This window comes from Epinephelus moara, chromosome 9 (assembly GCF_006386435.1).
Source record: "Epinephelus moara isolate mb chromosome 9, YSFRI_EMoa_1.0, whole genome shotgun sequence".
Lineage (NCBI taxonomy): Eukaryota > Metazoa > Chordata > Actinopteri > Perciformes > Serranidae > Epinephelus > Epinephelus moara.
Genome location: NC_065514.1, coordinates 18062342 through 18082738, shown reverse-complemented (window position 1 = coordinate 18082738; position 20397 = coordinate 18062342). Strand labels below are relative to the sequence as shown.

General features: G+C 41.5%; 1 protein-coding gene across 1 annotated transcript in view; it reads left to right on the top strand.

Moving 5' to 3' along the window:
• Positions 1–16168, top strand: part of sh2d3ca (SH2 domain containing 3Ca) — a 73187-nt gene extending 57019 nt beyond the window's left edge. The window contains exons 6-15 of the mRNA XM_050052846.1: positions 2394–2543; positions 5355–5632; positions 6845–6972; positions 7083–7455; positions 10098–10227; positions 10316–10431; positions 10725–10896; positions 11013–11124; positions 11229–11435; positions 13808–16168. Coding sequence (XP_049908803.1) covers positions 2394–2543; positions 5355–5632; positions 6845–6972; positions 7083–7455; positions 10098–10227; positions 10316–10431; positions 10725–10896; positions 11013–11124; positions 11229–11435; positions 13808–13983 — 1842 coding nt within the window. The 3' untranslated portion in view covers positions 13984–16168. The remainder of the gene's footprint in view (positions 1–2393; positions 2544–5354; positions 5633–6844; positions 6973–7082; positions 7456–10097; positions 10228–10315; positions 10432–10724; positions 10897–11012; positions 11125–11228; positions 11436–13807) is intronic.
• Positions 16169–20397: the final 4229 nt, after the last annotated feature.

The window sequence follows — 20397 nt, the reverse complement described above, 5'->3', positions numbered from 1 at the left end:
GTTAACACTAATGACTCGTGACTTCACTTGGACACGAGCCTTTTGATTTGAAAACAATTGGTATCTTCCCCCAAACTCAAAGATTAAAAAACGTGTTTATTTATATCTCTTCATGTCCTGAATCAACTAACATTAACTCTATTAATTCCCAGCAAGTCAGCATTGAATTCCAATGATCCACTTTGTTTAAACCGATCCAGCGGCATCCAATTAAGTATAAATAGGACAAAAACATATCAAAGATAATCTCGTACGTGTACAAAAACTATTTTGAAAATTACAGATGCAGATGCAGCAACTTCCAACAAACTTTTTTTCCAACATATAACTTCAAATTTTAAAAAGCGTTCATGATTTTTGTAGATTTTCTGTGTTAATCTGTTTATAAAACAGCATCAAATTTGGCAAAGAGTGCATCATGACTTGTGTAGGACTCAAAACTCAAAGTGGGACTTGACTTGGGACTTGGGTGCAACTTGAGACTCACTTGTGACTTGCAGAACAATGACTTCGTCCCACCTCTGGTCTGATGTGTTTCAGCTAACACACTAAACTTTCATTATTAACCAAAACATAATTTATCACTAATCAGTGATCAGTTTTCAAACCTTTAGTTATGAAGAAGATATGAATAAAAGGCTTTAGTTAAACTTCACATCACAGTCTGTCAGTCTGTGTAGCCTGTGGCAGTGGAATAAATTATAAATAAATACAGTCTGAAAAAGATGTTTTGCTGCTGTGGTTTGCTTCCTCCACACATCCCCATGATATATTTTAAAAAGCCAGAATTAAACGATATAAAAATACAAACACAATAGTATATCTGTGTGGGTTGATGTGGTTGACAACCAGTAGTGTTAGTTGAGCGATTACTTGGCCAAAGTCTCTGGCTTTGAAAGCACAGTTTAAGCGCTTTACACACAGAATGACACTGATTACTGAATCCCATCATCTGTCACAGCTCAGTCGAAAATTGCTTCAGCGTTCAGAAGGAGGGGAAACTCTGCCAAACAGACAGCTGTGTGTGTTGCTGATGTACGCAATTGAGTTTCACAGCTGGTGACTGACACGCAGATACACAGAGACACACAACAACAGACTTGCACCCGCCCACACGCTTATTACACACACACACAACACACACACTGCATGCACATGTGGAGGGTCCTCGTTCATAGACGCTGCCTCTGTCTCTCGATCAACCTCTGTTCTCTGTCTCTCTCTCTCTCTCACACACACACACACACACGTAAACACAGACACAGATTCAAATCAGCCATCTGTGAGTCTTTCCTCTTTTAATTTACATAAAATATTCATTTATTCATGCTTGTGCCCCAGTGGAAACTCGGGGAAACCCTGAGTCCCCCTGGTAACCAAAACAATACTTAGTGACTACACCTCACACACGCCCTGTGTGCGGCGAGCACTGTACTTCATATCCTTACTTCCTCCTTGTTTTCTTCTGTTCTTCCCTTTTAAAGTGAAGACTTCCAGCATGTGCATAAGTCATGAGTGTATGGCGCTCTCCTTTTAGTCATATTACTTTATATATCTTGCTCCAAACTGTCAGTGTAAAACATATCTTCTTAAATGCAGCGAGAGATCAGATATAAAAGCTAAAAAAAACACCACAACACAATGATGTTTAGTAATGGGAGAGATAAGAGCATCCTGCACTCTGAGCCTTTGATCTGTGTATATACTGCCTCCTGCTGGTCTGTGAAGCACTGTTTACCTTGTGCTGTGTTGCATTGCATATTTCATGCCTTGTTTCCTGTGTTGAGAGAATTTAAAGCTTCACACCTCCAGCCTTCATCAGCAGTCTCTTTGCAGGTAGTTTTAAAAGGGAATTCTGCACAGCTGGAAACATGTTTCTCGTTTCCTGCGCGAGTGCTAGATCAATATTTGCGATCTCTTCTCAAAGACACCAGAGACACATTTGCAGTGTTTGGGATCAGCAAGACGTACAGCCCTGAAGCTGCTACATTGACCATGAATGGGAGATTGCTTTCTCTGGATTGCTTGCTTTGTCAATAAATTTAAAATAACTCTCATCTTTACAATAGTGCTGAACTCGATAAAACGCATCCTCGGAAAGTAGTAGCGGCCATCGATGCTGGCATTTTATCCATCATTGCCAATTCAAACAGCAGAGACAGTTTGGCAGTGAGAGAGAGAGTCGTGTTTGTTCAGAAACACAAACTGTCCTTGGGCGTTTTTATAAATAATAACGATCCTCTAAATTCAATTATTCAACAAAGTGACAGAAAGAAAATATTCACACACATGCTGTAGCTCGATGAGCCAAGTTTGCTTCCAGCTTTTTAAGAGTGGAGTCTTTTGTGTTGTTTACCCAAATTAAAACCATATACACATTTCTCTCTGTCTAGGTGTCAGAGACTCTGGTTGTGCGTAATGGAGACTTCCTGGTGCGTGACTCTCTGACCAGTGTGGGTGACTACGTTCTGACCTGTCGATGGGATAATGAGGTGCTGCACTTCAAGATCAGCAAAGTCCTGGTCAAATCCAGTGAGACCAAGGTACGTATTAAGCCCTGTCTATACTCCATGGTGCTCAAGCTACAAGCACACACAAAGGCATTTATGGCCAATGTGTTATTAGTTGTAGTATTCTCTGAAATGCCAGGGTGCGTACAAACTAAGTATTTTGTGAGGGAGTAAGAAGAAGTGTTACAAACAAGACCAAAAATGAAAGACCAAATATGCAACCCTTCGATTCTGAGAAGGAATTGTAAATAACTCTAAACTCATATTTCAAATCAGATACTTGTAGACATACTTAATTGCTTTAATATTATCCGTGTAAGGAAAGGAGTCAAATATTTGAAGCAAGAAATGTTTGATGACACAAAGGTTAATATCTTGTAAACAGTTTTAATCTGCTGGCAAAAGATTTACTCAAATGTAGATTTTTAAGGTCTCCTGTTTTTTTTTTCATTATTTGAAAATGAATTTGTAACATTTCCTGAGACAGAAATATATTTAAAAAAATATATGTTACTTCTCATTTAAGTTGCTTGCTTTCATCAGTATTTGTGTCAGTCATGTCTGAAAAGACCAGCAGGGACCTGGTTACAAAAATTCAGAGGTGCACGACCAAATGCTGTGGCAAGTTGCAGAGGCTTCAGGCTTTATGCAAGATAACGATGACATCACTTTTGGTTATAAGGCCTTGTCCGCATGGACACAGGTATTTTTGCAAAAAGTAGCTTTTTGCGTTTTGGCGTTTGCAAAATGCATTTTAGGTCCGTTAATAAACAAACCTTTTTGTAAAACTTCAGGATGGAGATTTTCAGAAACCCTATTTTCAGTGTTGAGGAGTGGACTGATAAAACAGAGTTTTTGGCTTGTAACGTCAGATTGTGCATCGTTATCTCCTCCTTGAGGTGTCACAAATGAGGTGACATTTTGTGCAATAGTGGACGTCATAAAATTAGTGCAGCTTTAACCTCGCTAACAGTACTTTTTACATGTTTACACATAAATGTGCAGTTATTCTACCAGCATGTTGAGGAACAGAGGTGTCAGAATGCACTACAGAGGTCATTGCTCTAGGTAGCCTACCCATAACAGCTATTTTTTAAGGCTGCTGATTCGCCACCATCTTCTTCTTTTTCTTTGTGTGGTTCTAGGGCAGTGGTTCTCAAATGGTGTGCCATGGCACAGTGGTGGGATTTTGTAATAACCACACGTTATTATTGCAATATTCAACTGGGCCTGTACAAAAAGTTATGAATGAATTTTACTTGACAACATGTTGTGTGCATTTCCTAATAAAGAGGCAAACTCTAGCTAAACAATGTGATTTACTTAATTTAATTCAATTTAAGGCAATTTAATTAAAAAAACCTTCACAGGAACCTATTTGTCGCCATTCCCATGTTGGAATTATAACTGTTTGACACATCAAAAGCCCTGATTGGCAGCCAGTGTGAGGGATGACATAATTTAAAGATGAAAGCTCTGAGTGGGACAATTGATGGCTTTATTGTAGAGAGCAAATTACAACTAAGCACCAGCAAAGACGACCTACCACCAAAAGAAAAGAGAAAAAAAACTGTCAGAAGACAGCATCATAAAAGCTACCTGTCTTGTTTTTTCCTTATTTTTATTGTCTTATGTCGTAACGAGTGATAACACACGTTATAGAAGCTATTGTGCCTTGAGATTTTGGCTTGTCCTTTGGTGTACCTTGGGTACAAAAAAGTTTGAAAACCATTGCTCTAGGGTAACAGCCTGCCTGTTGGTTTTGCATGCTCTTCACTCCACTTGTGTTTTTGCACTTTTATTTGGTGAGAGATTTTTGTAATAACAGTGTGTGTGGACAGGGAATTTTTTAGAGAATGAAGGAGGGAAAAATCCTGTTTACAAAAAATACCTGTGTCATTGTGGACTATGCCTGAACTTAGCTTTAAAGCTTTTACTGTCTTTTCAGTGCTCATCACTTCTTATGTCATGCCTTTTACCTTGTTGCATTTACTTTATATTCTGCAGACAAGACACTGAGCACATTGAAGGGAAGATGAATCTACTGTTGTTGTTGTCTTTTCTCTCGGCTTTATTTAATGCCAAAGGATCAAACAATCAAACTGTCATCACTCAGAAAGTCACTCAGTCCATTACTGTGTGGGAGCAGGGAGAGCACAGGTGTAACTAATAACATTAATGATGGCTCTGTTCCATTAAGGTGCCTCAGCCAGTGCTCAGCATACATCACACCAGAGCCCTGGCATTAGAACGGCCATATTAATGTTGTTAGTCACACCTGTGTCGGACCTGTCCTGTGTATTGAGACCATCTTTACCGGCCTTTATCGACATGACAGTGTTGCTCATAGCCTCTTCTTCTCATCTCACTTCAGAGCAGCACCATACCTGAGTGTGGTGCATTTTTGGCGTAATTACTCACACCTGGCAAGTCAAGATCCATCCTCCATTTGAAGAGGCCTATTGTTGCCTCTAATGATGGAAGTAGTTACAGAGGCAGGCTAATTTGACGCAGGTGTGCCTCGTTGACCAGCTGCGAATCTCATGCCTCCGTGTGAGCCTCCAAATCTTGATTTCAGTTTCATTTTCTCTGCGCAAAGCCTTTATTGGTTTTAAGCACTGTAGAAATAATATAATTTTTTTTTTATTCTAATTTTAGATGAACAGTAGCATTTTGTGCTCCCCACTCAAATAAATCTGCACTTACAAAACACAGAGAGTCGTCTCTGCTTCCTAGATGATATATTAGATGCTCCAGTTTCTTCCCTTTAACGTGCTCATGGTGAAAAATAATTACAAAAACCCAAAGATGCTATATTTAATTCTCTCGTCTCATCATCTTCAGGTACAGTATATGTTGGAGTCCGACAGCTTTGACTCGGTCCAGGAGCTTGTGCGGTTTTACGTGGGCCAGCGCAAACCTGTCTCCCAGTCCAGCGGTGTCCACATCTACTGTCCGGTCAGCAGGACTCTTCCTCTGCGCTACCTGGAGGCCACCTTCGCTCTGGCCACCAGCAAGCAAGGCTCTGCCTACTCACCGTCCAGTCAGAGGGGAGCATACATCAAGAGGCGGAGCGTCACCATGACCGATGGGCTGACGACTGAGAAGATGATACCTCACAGGTGAGCCAGGAGAAAAACGAGAGTTTGTCTCATTTAGTGGATGAGATGCAACAGCTGAGCAGCCATGAATAAAACCCTTCCAGATCTTCTTCGCAGTCTTCATCATATTTTATTCTTCCATTCTTGCTTTATGTTATATACACAATCAGTGACTCAGACAGTCCCAGTCCAGTTAGGACACCAGTGGCACCACCAGAACCAGAGCCGGAGCCTGTGCCCAACTCCAGGTTGTGTGTGTGTGTATGTGTGTGTGTGTGTGTGTGTGTGTGTGTGTGACACTAGTGTTGTGTTTGAGCACTAAACTAGTGCACCTTCCTCCCACATTCCCACAGTCCCCTCACTTCACAGACACCATTGCTTTGACAGCACCACCCCTAATGAGCATCACGTCCTGTCCTCAGAGTGGAGTTGCAAAATAAATCGTTCACTTGGCCACTTCTTCACTGGATCCGTCAAGTTTCAAGCGGAACAAGGGTGTTTGAAACTTGAATTTACAAAGAAGGAGCAGACAAATATGTGGTGTACAGTGGAAATAAATTTAAGTCTCATAGGGAGTATGGAACGGAGTTGAGCAAGCTTTTAAAGCATGGGACAAAACCAATACTAATGGCCCGCTGGGCTTTAGAAAGCAAAGATGTGTGGAAAAAACAGATTAAGGCATGATTGATGAAAACATTTCCCAGTGTTAATGCACTTAAAACAGTTATAATGCACTTTAAACATTAGTTAAAGGGACAGTCCACCCCAAAATCAAACATACATTCCTCTTGGATTGGTTGGTTTGGTGTGAGTTGTTGAGTGTTGAACTAGCTCATCTGGTACCACTGAGCTAGCTAAGGTTAGAGCTCAGCAGAGGAAGATTTGGGGTTAACTGTCCTTTTAAGTGTTTATTATTTGCAGTTAATCTTTTCCCACCCTATACTACATTCTCTGCTCCTGCTTTAAAGCCCTAAACATGGTTTAAATTCATAAATAACACAAGAGTATCAGTGTAGATGAACTGTCTTTAAGGTTGCACCGACTAAACTTTCCCTCGTCTCTCACCCTAGAATAATTAGCATTTGCATCTGTAACGACACCATTCCTGTCATCTGAAACTGCTGAATGTGACACCCTAAACTGCACCGCTTTGTGAGGTTCCCCTCAGCGACTTGTCAGCTTTTAAATCCATAGCCAAAGATTTTTAACACCCTAAAAATGCTGTGTCGGCAGCCCGTCAACAATCCACCACCATAAAGACGCAATGCGGAACTGTGCGATGAGCATGGACCAGATTCAGGAGTACCGCTGCCCTTTGTCACCTGTTGGGGAAACACCACTGTCTCCTGCATACAGTGCTAGTAAGTGCCAGAGACACACACACTGAGACGCATGAATAAGAAATATAAGCTCTCCCCTGCACATTCACAATCTCCATAAGTGATTTTAAGACTCTTCTGTCTTTCTTCAGTCACCAGGCAGAGGGCCCACTCCGGCGGGCGGGTCCTGGCTGTCGTCCCACCCTCCCCAGTGATGCGGCGTTCCAGCGACCCTCAGCTCAGCCCCTCAGCTGATAACAACCCTCCAGAGCATCCCGCGCACACATCTCACTCGGCACACTCCACGCCCGCCCATCACCCCAGCTACCAATCACATTCCTCGGAAACAGCAGGGAGCTACTGCGACCTCAGACCTTGCCCTGCTGGGCCCCCTAAACCCCCAACTAAGGGCTACGTGGAGCGATTGCGAGTGGAAGAAGGGAGGGAGGATGGAGCAAGGGAGGATGGAGAGGGGATGTTTACCGCCCCACAGGTGGAGACAGCGTCCTCGTTCAGGCCATCCAGGTACGAGACACACAGGATTCCAAACTTGCATTTTGGGGTATTTCCAAAGCAGAGTTAGCCTCTCTTTTAACATGATAAAAAGTACTTTATCAAAAGAACTCACAACACAAACAGCTCCTGGAGTTTAGTGAGTGAGTCCTACCACGAACAAAGAGAAGGTACCGAAATATGTCCCGACGTCTTCTTCTTGTATGTCAAGTTACTTGATTTCAGCTGAGTCAGTAAAAACTGAAAAGACTTCCCTTTAATTGTCGATGAAGACAACTGCTGAAGTGAGCCGGGAAGAAACCAATATAGCAGACACAGTTAGATCTCATCATTCCTGCAGGATTAATTTAAGTTGGTGTGTTCAAAGGTCAATACACCTGCTGACATTTCGTCAAAGAGGCCAGGAACAGTGGAATGAGACCAGGTACTGCAGCACGGCTATCAGTGAGCAGAGACTGGAAAATAGACTTGAGTAAACAGCTGATAATCCTGTGGGAAATAGCCCGAGGGCAGACTTTGTGCTGTGGTCAGAGGCACAGCAGATACTGTATTTTATTGGGCTTACGGTGCCATGGGAGGACAGATGAGGCTTGTAAAAGGAAAACGGTCAGGTACGCTGAGTCGGCAGCAGCAATGGAGCAGGCAGCAGCTTTGGACATCTAAGGGTCCCCTGTGAAATTTCGGTGCAGGGGGATTATTGTCAGTGTTAACACTACTGAAGAAATTGGCAGTTAAGGCAGAAAAAACTACTTATGATTGAGGCACCAGTGGGAGCTAGAGAGTGGCTGGCTGGTTAAAGAGAACGCAGCATGATTAGGACGCCGTGACACTAATGTTAGAACTAGTGTTGAGTGTCATTTGTCAGTAACTTGGCCCCTTTTGCTGCATGATCAACTAAGCCTTTTTCCTACTGGACAAAAAACCAACTAACATCTGGCTTTTGTTTTAGTGGGAAAGGTTACAATCAGCATTTATCACCAGGAAAAATAATAATGCAGTAGTCAACTCCAGCTCTAATAGGCAGTGATGGACTCATGATACTGGGTGGACATTTTTCCCCTTCCCTCACTGTAACATTTTCACTGGTCTCTGTGCTGCTTTCTACTGTTTACTAACCCTGTTTTCTTGCGCTTTCATGATGTCATAGGTGACACAATGGGGAAAAAAACCCAAAAAGGCATAAGGCTTGGGCAGTATCTGTGTTTTAATACCTTACTGAAATTTCACCAGGGTACATGGTATATGAGGGTATTGTGTGTGACACTACCTACCACCCCACACCCCCAAACCAGCGAGCCTCTTTCAGTCTAATAAATAAACAACATAAACTCACAAAATGTCAATAAATGTTATGTTCATATACCTATTTTCCTCATCAAACACAGTACACCTTCTAAATTCAAGTTTCTCTCTTTACCAAACTAAGACTAGGTCAATTTCCCCGTTAAACTCAGTAAAACACACTTTATTCAAGCTCAACCAAAACAAAATAAAGCTCACCAAAACCATCTTAGTTACTCTTGTTAGCTGTCTAGTTAGTTAGTCTACTGTTCTAACAATCATCAACTCTGGTTTGGTTGAAACAAACCCTTAATTCACTGAGTTAGATGAGAAAATGTGCTGTTAATCCCCACCGTTCTCTCTTTGTTGTTGCTAGCTGGGTGTTTACAGTCCTGTAACATTATCCCCACCCTTTTCAGTCACCATGTTTATCAGCTTAGCTGCTTGTCCCACCAGTAGAGACTGCCCTCTGGTGGCAAGTGATGTCCACTAAATACAATATATTCTCATGCAGTGTCTTCACATGAGTGTTATAGGAAAAAGTAGCAACTATATATATATATTTTTTTACAGTATTCAAAATCATACCATTGAATTTCTAAATACCCTGGTATACCATAATACCATGACACTGCCCAAGCCTAAAAGGCATACCCACAGTCCAGGGAGGGACCCAAATGCAGAGCAGTCGGCAGGTTGATTTAGAACAAAGGAGGAGCTTTAATAAAGGGTAACACACATGTACATGTACACAGAAAACGAATCACAAGAATGAGACGCAGCTGGAGCAGGAAGACATGAGCAAAAGGAGGGAAATGGGGATTGGCTTACAACAAGGGTGTGGTGGGGAACACCAGGGTGGAGCAGACACGACTAATACAGAACAGGTGTGAAGGGAAGACCCTGGGAACAGGGGAAGGACTAATGAGACTGAAGGAAGACAGACATGACACATGAGGAGAGATCTACAAAATAACAGGAAACAGATTAAACATTTATGAATAACGAAAGAAGGAAGAAAACAAACACAACTAGAAAACCCTAAAACAAAGTCCACAAGTTAAGCAAAGACCAGGATCATAACATATCTGTCTGTTGCCAGAGTCAATCGGCTATTTTTAGCGGTTTTTCCCACATTTAAAAAAACTGCATATACACACTAATTTTGGTGGGAAATGGTATTATTAAAGTCATAAACTGTGCATCTTCTTTGAACCAAAAAACTGGACCACTGTATGAGCCTACCATGTTACCAAACACTCTGTTGAAACCTATTTATCTCTACAACACACTTATCTTTGAGTCCTTGCTTGTGCTCATGTCTCTGTCCCAGTTCAGTATTTTTGTAATGCGGTGTAATCGCTCTTGTGCAGGTACGAGTCTTGCCTTCTGCCAGCTGAGAATAAGCCTCTGGAGATGTCAGTGCTGAAGAGAGTCAAAGAGCTGCTGGCTGAGGTGGATGCAAGGACCGCAGCTAAACACATCACCATGGCAGACTGCACGGTATGCACACACATACACACACACAAATATAATGCAGTTGCAAGCACACACACACATACGACTAATCATATTTTCACCTCTTGGACAGGTGGCTCGAATATTAGGCGTAACCCCAGACATGCAAAGGATGATGGGAGTGTCCTCAGGGTTGGAGTTACTGACATTACCGCATGGACACCAGCTAAGGCTTGACTTACTGGAGAGGTACAAACACGCTCCCCCCCCACTGTCTTCCTTTATACATCACTCACTAACCCCCTTCATTAATTCAGGTATTGATTATCTGTGCTCTTCTGTTCTTCTCCTCCGTCTCTTCTCCTCTCTTCTCTCCCCTCCTCTCTTCTTATCTTGTAACACACTACAGTCTGCCACAATGTGAATATCCAGAGTGGTTTTCAAAAATAGGCTTTGACTCGACATCCTCTGCCTCCCTATCAGCAGCAGTAATTAACTTTTATTGACTCGTTTTATTGAACAGCTCGTTCTCTTTTTCTCAGGTTCTACACCATGTCTATCATGATGGCAGTGGACCTGCTAGGCTGTACGGGAAGCACAGAGGAGAGGGCGGCGCTGCTGCACAAGACCATCCAATTGGCAGCAGAGTTGAAAAGCAACCTGGGGAACATGTTTGGCTTTGCTGCTGTGATGAGAGCCCTGGAGCTGCCACAGGTATGAGAGATACAGGTTAAAGTCACAGTCATTAGAACAAAAATTCTTCAGGTTGTCATGATTTGTTTTTCTTGAATGAATTCTTCAGTTTCTTGTTATTAAATTCACTGTTTCAGATTTCCCGGCTGGAGCAGACGTGGGTGACATTACGCCAGAGACACACAGAGGGCGCCATTCTATATGAGAAGAAACTCAAACCTTTCATGAAGAATATGAACGATGGCAAAGGTGAGTTCACATAGTTGGTACGTGTTTGCATGTTTTCTACAGTCATGTGCACGTGTGTGTATATATTAACAACTCAAAACTGAAAAATCACCCCTTGCTTACAGAGTCGAACGCCCTTTCCAACACCTCCCTACCCCACATCATTCCCGTCCTTTCCTTACTGGAGCGGGGCATGGTTATCGGGGAGACGCTGGAGCCCTGGGAGAGTGCAGAAGTTGGAGTAGACGTGGTCATGTACCACCTAGAGGCAGCCCGAACCATCGCACATCACGGGGGGATCTATAGAACCAACGCTGAGACCAAACTGCAGGGTAAGGCCGAGGATAGTCTTTGGAAGCATTTAATGAGGAAGCATCTTATTAATATTTTGTAAGAATTTCTGTGTTGATATGACGTATCATAAACGTTCTGGTGATATTTAAGTTTACACAAATGTTTCTGTATATGTTACGCCAGGTATGGTGCTGTAAGGCAGTTTAGTGCGCTTGACAGTAGGAACTGTGGACAATGTCGTGCGTAAAGACGACGTGAAGTTAGTGTTTATTTGGATTGTAATAAGTCTTGGACCATTTTATGCCTCGTTGAAGTGTAGTAACGGGAATACGATAATAATATATAGAAATAAGACAGCGAGTTGGTAGTGGACTGTATGAGATGTAATTTTGGAAGGACTTGCTTGCTGTTTTGTTTTTCCTTTTTTGGGTTCTCAATGAACCTTTTCCCTGCCTCGTGTGAGTACTGTGGATCTTAACCCTTTGAAAACTGAGCAAATTTGCTTGATTTCTTTTTAAAACATGGGAAGAAGGCAATGAGCAACGAAAGAAGAAATTACCCCCAAAAATTAGCAAGAAAATTAGTGGGGGAAAAAAGAAGAAAGAAAGAATGTTGAAAACAAACAAGGAAATGAACTGGAAAGAGTGTTTAAATTTTTTTTTTTAATTCTGTAACATAATTTTGAAATGTAGTAATAATAATTATAATTTTTTTTTTTTCTAATTTTAATCTATAATTTTTTTTTTTGCAGTTTGTGGTAATTTTTTACCAAGTTTGCTGATAGCCTTTTTTTCCATGTTTTTGAAAGAAATTGCATCAATTCGCTCAGGGTTCAAAGGTTTAAGAGAAGAAACAGAAACACGAGTCAAAACTGCAACAACTCACAAACTAAGCGGTCTAGAACTTTAGTTTGTTGAAACAGGCGCTACAGCATCTGGGATGTTTTTAGCCATGGTAGCGGCTTCGCTCTATGTATGGCATCTTTGGTTTGATGGTCTGTTGGTCGGTCAGGCAATTGGTCCGTATAGTAAACATTACTGTTTACCTGCTTAGCATCAGATAAGGTAAGAAATACATTATTAGTCCCTGTGGTTAAGGTACAAATATGTGCATTGTATTACAAAGTGTGTTAAATATAAATGCAAGAATATAGTAACTAAGAGAGTGCAAATGAATCATTGCACGATTGCACGGTTGAATTATTGCACAGGTGAAGTACTGCACATATACAATACAGTTGAGTCAGTGCCTCATATTGTATAGTGAAGTCTGCATTGCACAGTTGGAAATATAAATAATAAATAATCTATGGGGTTATGGCTGCTGACCGGTAAATCCAAGGGCCAGTCTATTGACTCAGACTGTCTGACACTCTGAGTGAAGGAGGAGCTGATGGCCACAGGCAAGAATGACTTCCCGTGGTGCATCTCAGAGCAATGAGTCGTGCACTGAATGCACTCCTGAGCTCGACCAGCACTTCATGCAGTGGGTGGGAGACATTGTCAAAGATGACACGTAACTTGGACAGCATCTTAGACTGCATATTAGTCTTGTCATTGTGTTGGTATACTAATGTTAGCATTTTATTTAAAGCACAGTAAGTGTGAGCATGGCTGTAGAAAAAGCACCATCCCTTTATCCCTAATGTTGTTTGGTTTAAGCTCATTAATACAGTCAGTGTGTTAATCATTTATCCATACCAACTGACAGAAATGATGAAAATAAGGCATTTTCTCACCACAGCCTCTGATGCTTCTGTGGCACAGATGGTATTGTGTTACATCTCATACTGTTAATGCATCGTTGTTAATAATATTGAGTGTGTCCAGTATCACTGATTTGATGTAGTGATCCTGTGTGTGTGTGGTTACCGTGTTAACTGTATTGATCCCTAATACCTCCCCAATGGTTCTCAGTTGGAGGCCATTACTGTTTTATTGAACAGTGTGTCAATAGCTATCAGCTCACATCTCTGTTTCTCGTTATATCTCGCCATCGACCAGCCTGACCTCAGTCTGCTCCCCTCATCAACATTTCTGAGCCAAAGTTGAGATGCTCACTTCATACAGTTGTTAAAATTGGTTCAGCTCAAAATGTTAACGTTCAAAAACTAACTTAAGTTTATCTGTAGCATAGAAAGGGGTATTTCAGATATCATTCTTGATTTTGGGAACTGTTCGTGTGACAGAATATTCTCTTAAAGGTCCATTTTTAAGAGCTTTTAACCTTTTCTCATGGTCTTCATCAGTAAATAGAACTGGCTTAATTGTTATACTTTGACCTGAAGTGGTGATATATAGGGAGAAGAGTGTTGATGTAAGTCCTGAGTTATGGTTATGTCATTGTTTTAACCATGATCATCATGAACACAATATTATCTACAAATACTAACATCCTCTTTTCTCTCCAGGATTCCAGGAGCGGGCAGAAATCCGCGAGATCTTCCAGACAGAATTTCAGATGCGTCTCCTATGGGGCAGCCGCGGCTCTGAGGGCAGCCAATCAGAGCGTTACGAGAAGTTCGACAAGGTCCTCACAGCTCTGTCACACAAGCTAGAGCCTCCTGTGCGCCACAGCGAGCTATAGCATCTGCCCCGACACCCACCGTCGCCAAAACACCCCCATCTGCGCTCACCACTCATTGTGGTATGGTCTTATTTTGCATCGCAGAGGATGATGTGGAAGAGTCCAGCATGAACACTTGGGAGGGTGGAGAGTGAATGAAGAGGCAGCTAACGGAGCATGTGGAGTGAGCGATAGAGAGAAGAGGGTCTCACTTGTAAAACGTGTTGCACTCACTGTGGACTTCTTTCTGTTCCTCCCTGTGGACTTCCTCACTTAGCGCTAAAATATTTAAATGGCGTCTGGGAAGAGTCGAGCTAAGTGGAAAAGAAGACGGGGGAGGAGACTGACCAGCTCCTCTGCTTGGTACAAACAGTAACATGTGTACGGAGCGTCCCGAGGGCCGAACAGAGCTGCAGAGTTTGGCTTTGCTCCAATTTAAAAAAAAACAACAGACTCTCTTGTTGCAAACAACTGCTGTCACACACTGTAGCAGAAATGCTAACAATAACTTGCATAGCTCATATATAGATGTTCATATGTGTGAGTGAGTGTGTGTGTGTGTGTGTGTGTGTGCGCGCGCGTGTATGTGTGTTTACATTCCTTCATTTTTGTAAGTCATTAATGTTTCATGTATTTTTTTTTTTGTCTATTTATTTGTCATGATCAAAGACGATCTAAACATCATGGACATCGCTTCACCAAACTCATGAGGATCTGTCAGTGCTCGTTCGGAGGGAACCATATTCATAAAACCTCATTAAATATGTATCAAGCAGTCCCATTGAGTCCCATTAAAAATGTATCAGGCATGCATTAATAAATGTATCAGAAATGAAACATTTGCAGAAGTGATGCAGCAACTTAAACACGAGGGCTTTGTGAGTTGTTAAAAATGTTAAGAGGACAAAGCAGCTTCCCTCTGTTGTCGCTGTTTGACTAACACATTTGATATTGTGTGTCTTGTGCACAAAATATTGCTAACAACGGCACTAAAGAGGCGGATGTGTACTCTTTAAATTTAGTTTAAGCAATGTTTCACTTAGTGTATAAACATTTATGAACATATGTTGGTACGACTCCAGCTTCAGTTTGTAAAGTTGCAGAAATAACTGGTTGATGCATGCACCAAGTCAAATGTTGCTTTAAACTACTGATTTAAACATAATGTGTCAACTTGAGAAATATGCAGATGAAAATCTTTCATGTCTGGATAATCCTGAATGATCTTGAATGATACCAAACTTTTTTTTTTCCAGTTTGAAAATCAATGAATGATACACAAAGTTCCCAAACACGTTGACCACAACCCTACCAGAGAATGTCTTCTGGTCCTATGTTCTGAGTTTGTGTTGCAGCAGTAGAGCTAATCCTTTTATTGTTATGGGTTTTTATTTCGGTTGACTGTTAGTGTTAAATCATCGCTGTATTTGCAGCACGTAGGCCTGAGAGCGCTTTAGCCGACTCTCAGAGCTATGCAATCATTTCAACCAAGGGCTGAGACCCCTGAGAAACACCTATTCACAATACTCCCTCTTTGCCCCCTGACATGTATATCCTTTGTTCTTCCTAACTCTATCCAAACTGATAATCTACATATGAACTACAGTCATATCAGATATCGATCAAGCAGAAAAAATTCTACAAATATCCGTCTACCCGAGAGTTGCATATCAGAGATTCTTAAATGGATGTTTGATTGTCTCGCTTTCTCGTCTGAGCCTGTACAGAGGAGCCATGTGCCAGTTCCTGCTGTGGTCCAACAGGGGGCGATCTTTAGTCAGCAAAAAACTCAGAATCATTAATTGTAATAAAAACAACAGGACTACATACACACACACATACACAAGAAAACACATTTATTCTATGTGTTTTGAGACCAATGTTTGATATCAGTGTCATTAGATATCAAACCTACTGGTTTAGGTTTGGTATCTGATAACACTGATGATGAAAAAGTGACGATGATGATGATGATGATGATGATGAAATATGTTTTTATTTGTCCGCTGTTGTTGAATGCTGTACAGGAATGCTCTGACAGTGTGTGGATTCTCCTGTTTTTTTACAACAGGACTGTATGAGATGAACGCGAAAAGCAAAAAGACAAGAAATGTTTCAGGACCGATCTCATGTTTTTTGTTTTTTACGTATACTGTACATAGCAATTCACTTTTTTTCAAATAAAATGATTGCTTGTGTCGAAGAGTTTGGTTTTGTCCAGAAGTAAAAGCATACCGGTACATGTATTTTGCTGCTATTGTTTTGTCTGTGTTTTTTATAGCCATTAAAACCAGTAAAAAGGCCTAAACCAACAATGAAGTGTTACCTATATAGTAAAGCTTGATACAGCTTGTTACTCGGTGACACAGACTTCAATTGTTGCACAAAGACTTTAAAAAACATCAATAACCTACACTGTTGCACCAGGTGATAGTATTGTCACAATACTGGAATTTCTAGCTTAAATACAATAACTTATTCAACACTATTTTGAATGCCACAGGAAAAAAAACTGTGGGCATTAACTTTAAAATTTCAAGTGCAAGAACAACTTTTCTTCATTGGTTAGTAGAGAACAGCAGAATGACTGTAGTAAACATTAACAATAAGAGAGCAAGAAAGCACAGCTGCTACTGGTGTATCAATACTGCGGAAAATGAGTATTGAAACAATTTCAAATATTCAGAATCGATATAAATTGATATTTTTGACACTGCTGGATGACATGTTCCTGCATCACAATGAACATGGACACTGCCGTTTGTTTTGAGTCCATCCTACAAACACAGCTTATATATATATACTGATGCAAATACTCTCTATAGCATCATCTGCGGCTGAAGTTAGTCCACAATTAAAGCACTATTAACTCCTGTTTGAGTAAAAACAAAAAAATTTAAAGTTTTTAAAGACTTTGGTCTTTTTAAACCTATTTTCTAACAACTGAAATCTTCATTAGGAACAAACAGGGCTGAGTTACAGTCTGGGAAAGTATCAAGACTGATCACATTGTTGTTTGGGTGCTTTAATGGGATTTTTTTGACAAAACTTAATAAAAAAACAAAAAAGTGAAATAAATATTGCCACACCTAGGCTACCCTTTAAAGGTCCAGTGTGTAGGATTAAGGGGCATCTATTGGTAGAGATGGTATAAAGTATTCATAACTGTGTTTTTATTAGTTTATAATCGCCTGAAAAAAACAAAACAATCATTGAGTTTACTTTACCTTATAATGAGCCATTTATATCTGCATACAAAGCGGGTCCTCTCCCATGGAGTCTGCTCTGTTGTTCTACAGTAGCCCAGAACAGACAAATCAAACACTGGCTCTAAATAGGGCCATTCATGTTTTCATGCTTCGTGTTTTCAAGATGAACAAAGGAATAATTCGGCCATCTATTTCCAAACAGGTGCGAACACAACTAGAAACATCTCCTGTATACTGTCTAACTTGCAAAACGAATGCTTTTCATTTTAGTCTAGTCATGTTTCTGTGACTAGACCTTCATCAGGGTTTGTCTGCATTATCAAAATCATTATTTTTGCAAGTTAGACAGTGTACGGGAGTTTTTTCTACAAGTTGTGTTCTCACATTGGCCACCGTAGTTCTCCTACTCCCTTGGCACATGGGAGAAGTTTCAGTTCTGCAACCTCACTGCTAGATGCTACTGAATCCTACACACTGCACCTCTAAGCTATATAAACACACAAGGGAGCTTTCTTTTTAAATTTCTTGCTACACGAGGAAGAGATCAAGATAATGAACATGATCAGTGAGTTCCAAACTTAGCACCATCTACTCCACAGTTGATTAGTATAAAAAGTTAAAGAGCCTTGTCCTGAAGGAGCAGTTCTCTTGTAATGTACACTAATAGACACTAGGGGTCATCATTTCACTGCCAAAGCAAGCTGACCCCTCTCCTCTATACAGTTCACAGTCCTCCTTCTTCTAGCCAACTGCAGTCATGAGCATCCTGGTTCCTGGTCCAGATTATATGACTGGCAGTCCTGAGGCTCAGTGATTCCTCCTCATGTAGACCAGAACATCCTTGTTGGTCCACATTTCCTGGATCATCACCCTTCTGGGCACTTTAGCTACTTTAGTAGTGTTTTAATGTGCATAAAAATCTGCAGTGTATCTCATGTTTTACTGAAAATTCACCGTATGTATTGAGCATGCGTGTTGCACCAAGCATCACACATTGTTTTGCAGACAGACCCACGGTGATGGCAGTGGGAGGGAGACAAAGACAGATGGACTGTGCGCGTGTGTGTACCCACGCATGTGTGAGCGTGTGTCCGTATGTGCGCAAGCGTGTGTTTTTGTATCAACGTGTGCTTTTGTCAACACGTGTGTGTGTATGTGTGCCACAACACAGATGTTACAGAAAGACTTGCTGCCTACCCCCTGCATGATGGAGGCAGTAGTGCGGCCTGGCAGCTGTTACACTGAAGGGGGCCCAGTTTATTCCAGGTGAAAAAATTCCTGGGAAAAAACAGAAAGTAGAAGATTTACTGCATTTGTGACTTTGAGAAAGCTGTAACGTAGAAGAGAAAAGAAGAAAACAAAACAAAACACAATAGAGTGAAAGAGAAAAGAGCCGCATAGGATGCCCCATAATCTGCCACAATAGAAAATTATCACTCGCTCTGCTCTTTGTCTCCCCTTTACATACAGTTCCATAGGCGTAACATGTTATGGATGTAATCTCTAAGAGGATTCTCTCTGCTTGGTATCATGGTACATGTTAATTTCAGCTCTTTATGTCCCTTATTGAAACAGACCCAAGATCTCCCAGGCCTGCCAGCCAGCCAGCCAACCAGCCAGCCAACCGTCATCAATTCACCCCTAATCTCTCCCCCCAGTCCTTTTATAGCTAATCCATTGTGTGGGTCATTGTCATCTGATCATGTGTGACCCTGGCTGCTCTATAGCTGGTGCCTGGTAGCGTAGCACTGACTTCTGACGTCCATCTAATTTCAAGAAATGTTTAGAATCACATCCGAGTTCGAGTATGAGAGGCTGAGATGAAGACGACTGGGGTTTGAGTGGGATATTTGGAAACAGCTGATAAAATAAAAGGGAAAAAACATAGTATTTGTCATGTCAGAGGTTACAACGACTCCTTCAGAAGATAAACTAGTAGCCGTATTAAAAATAATCTAATAAAGAAATGTTTGACCTCATGAATTAGGCAGTGAATCACATTTTTAGTGAGTCCAGGGTGTATAATTTTAAGGGTTTAAATGGTTTGTGAATACTGGCACTGGATGATGAAGGCAAATCATTTTAACCGGGTGTTGTGTTTTCAAGTTTTAAAAACACAGCATTAAGAACAAGATGGAGCATGTCCGTAAACGTTAAGGTAGCTATTTCACATCATCTTTAACTGGATGCATTTGTTTAAAATATTAAAATATCTCAAATTCATCTTGATTCAAAATCAAATTTAAAACAAGTCATATTAAATGTAAGTACTGAATCTATTTGTGTACACCTATCAAACACATGTTACGGCTCATTTTTGTTAAAGCCATACTGAAATGAAGAAAGCCCAAGAAGTCCATCAGGGTACAGCAGAGCCACGGCGTACCACAGCTGTACTTGAACCTCAAGGCAGCATAGCAAATGTGACGCGACACCCGGTGATGGTGTGATCATTCCTGGGTACCTCATGAACATTACAGCCATAACAATCCCACCCACCCTCCATCTTGCGCCTCTTTGCCTCCCTCTGAGCTCGCCCCATGGCTGTACACTCCTCATCACAGCTATAACGAAAGGCCGCAACCACCAGTGGCACTTATCATGTCTTCATCATCTTTCAAAACTTCCACCGCGGCCTCCACCGTCAGAGAGACCCCCTTCGCTTTCCCGCCTGCCTCCCCACCCACCCACCCATGCCTCTCTCTCCCCTCACCCCCGCCAGGCCCCTGGTCGATCTGTCTATCTGCCCCTGCACTGACTCCTCATTAACACATGAATGCAGACAGGGAAGAGCCTGCGAAGGCTTGGACGCCAACAGAAGGCAGCGGATTTGCAATTCAAACCTCTGACCGACCCTCTCCCACCCCCCACCTCATCCTCCCAGCCCTGTATACTGGGACTGGAACTGTCACCAGTATGATTGAGCATGTATGTAAGGAGGGAGAGAGGGAGAGAGAGAGGCAGATGTGCATTCACACACTCATGTCATGCCTCTGCACACTTTCATATTGACATACAATGCAAATACATGCAGACATGCACAGGGAGTGTGTGTGAGGGGGAGCTGTATATGCTAATGACTTTCCAATATAATGATTTTCTAAAATAAAGTTAAGTCCTATACAGAACCAGTTCATGAATGGGGACACCATCACACTGAATTAGATACACAGTGCAAACTAAACATGGAAAAGAAGCATTCAGTTACTGTGCGCCACAGAGCTGG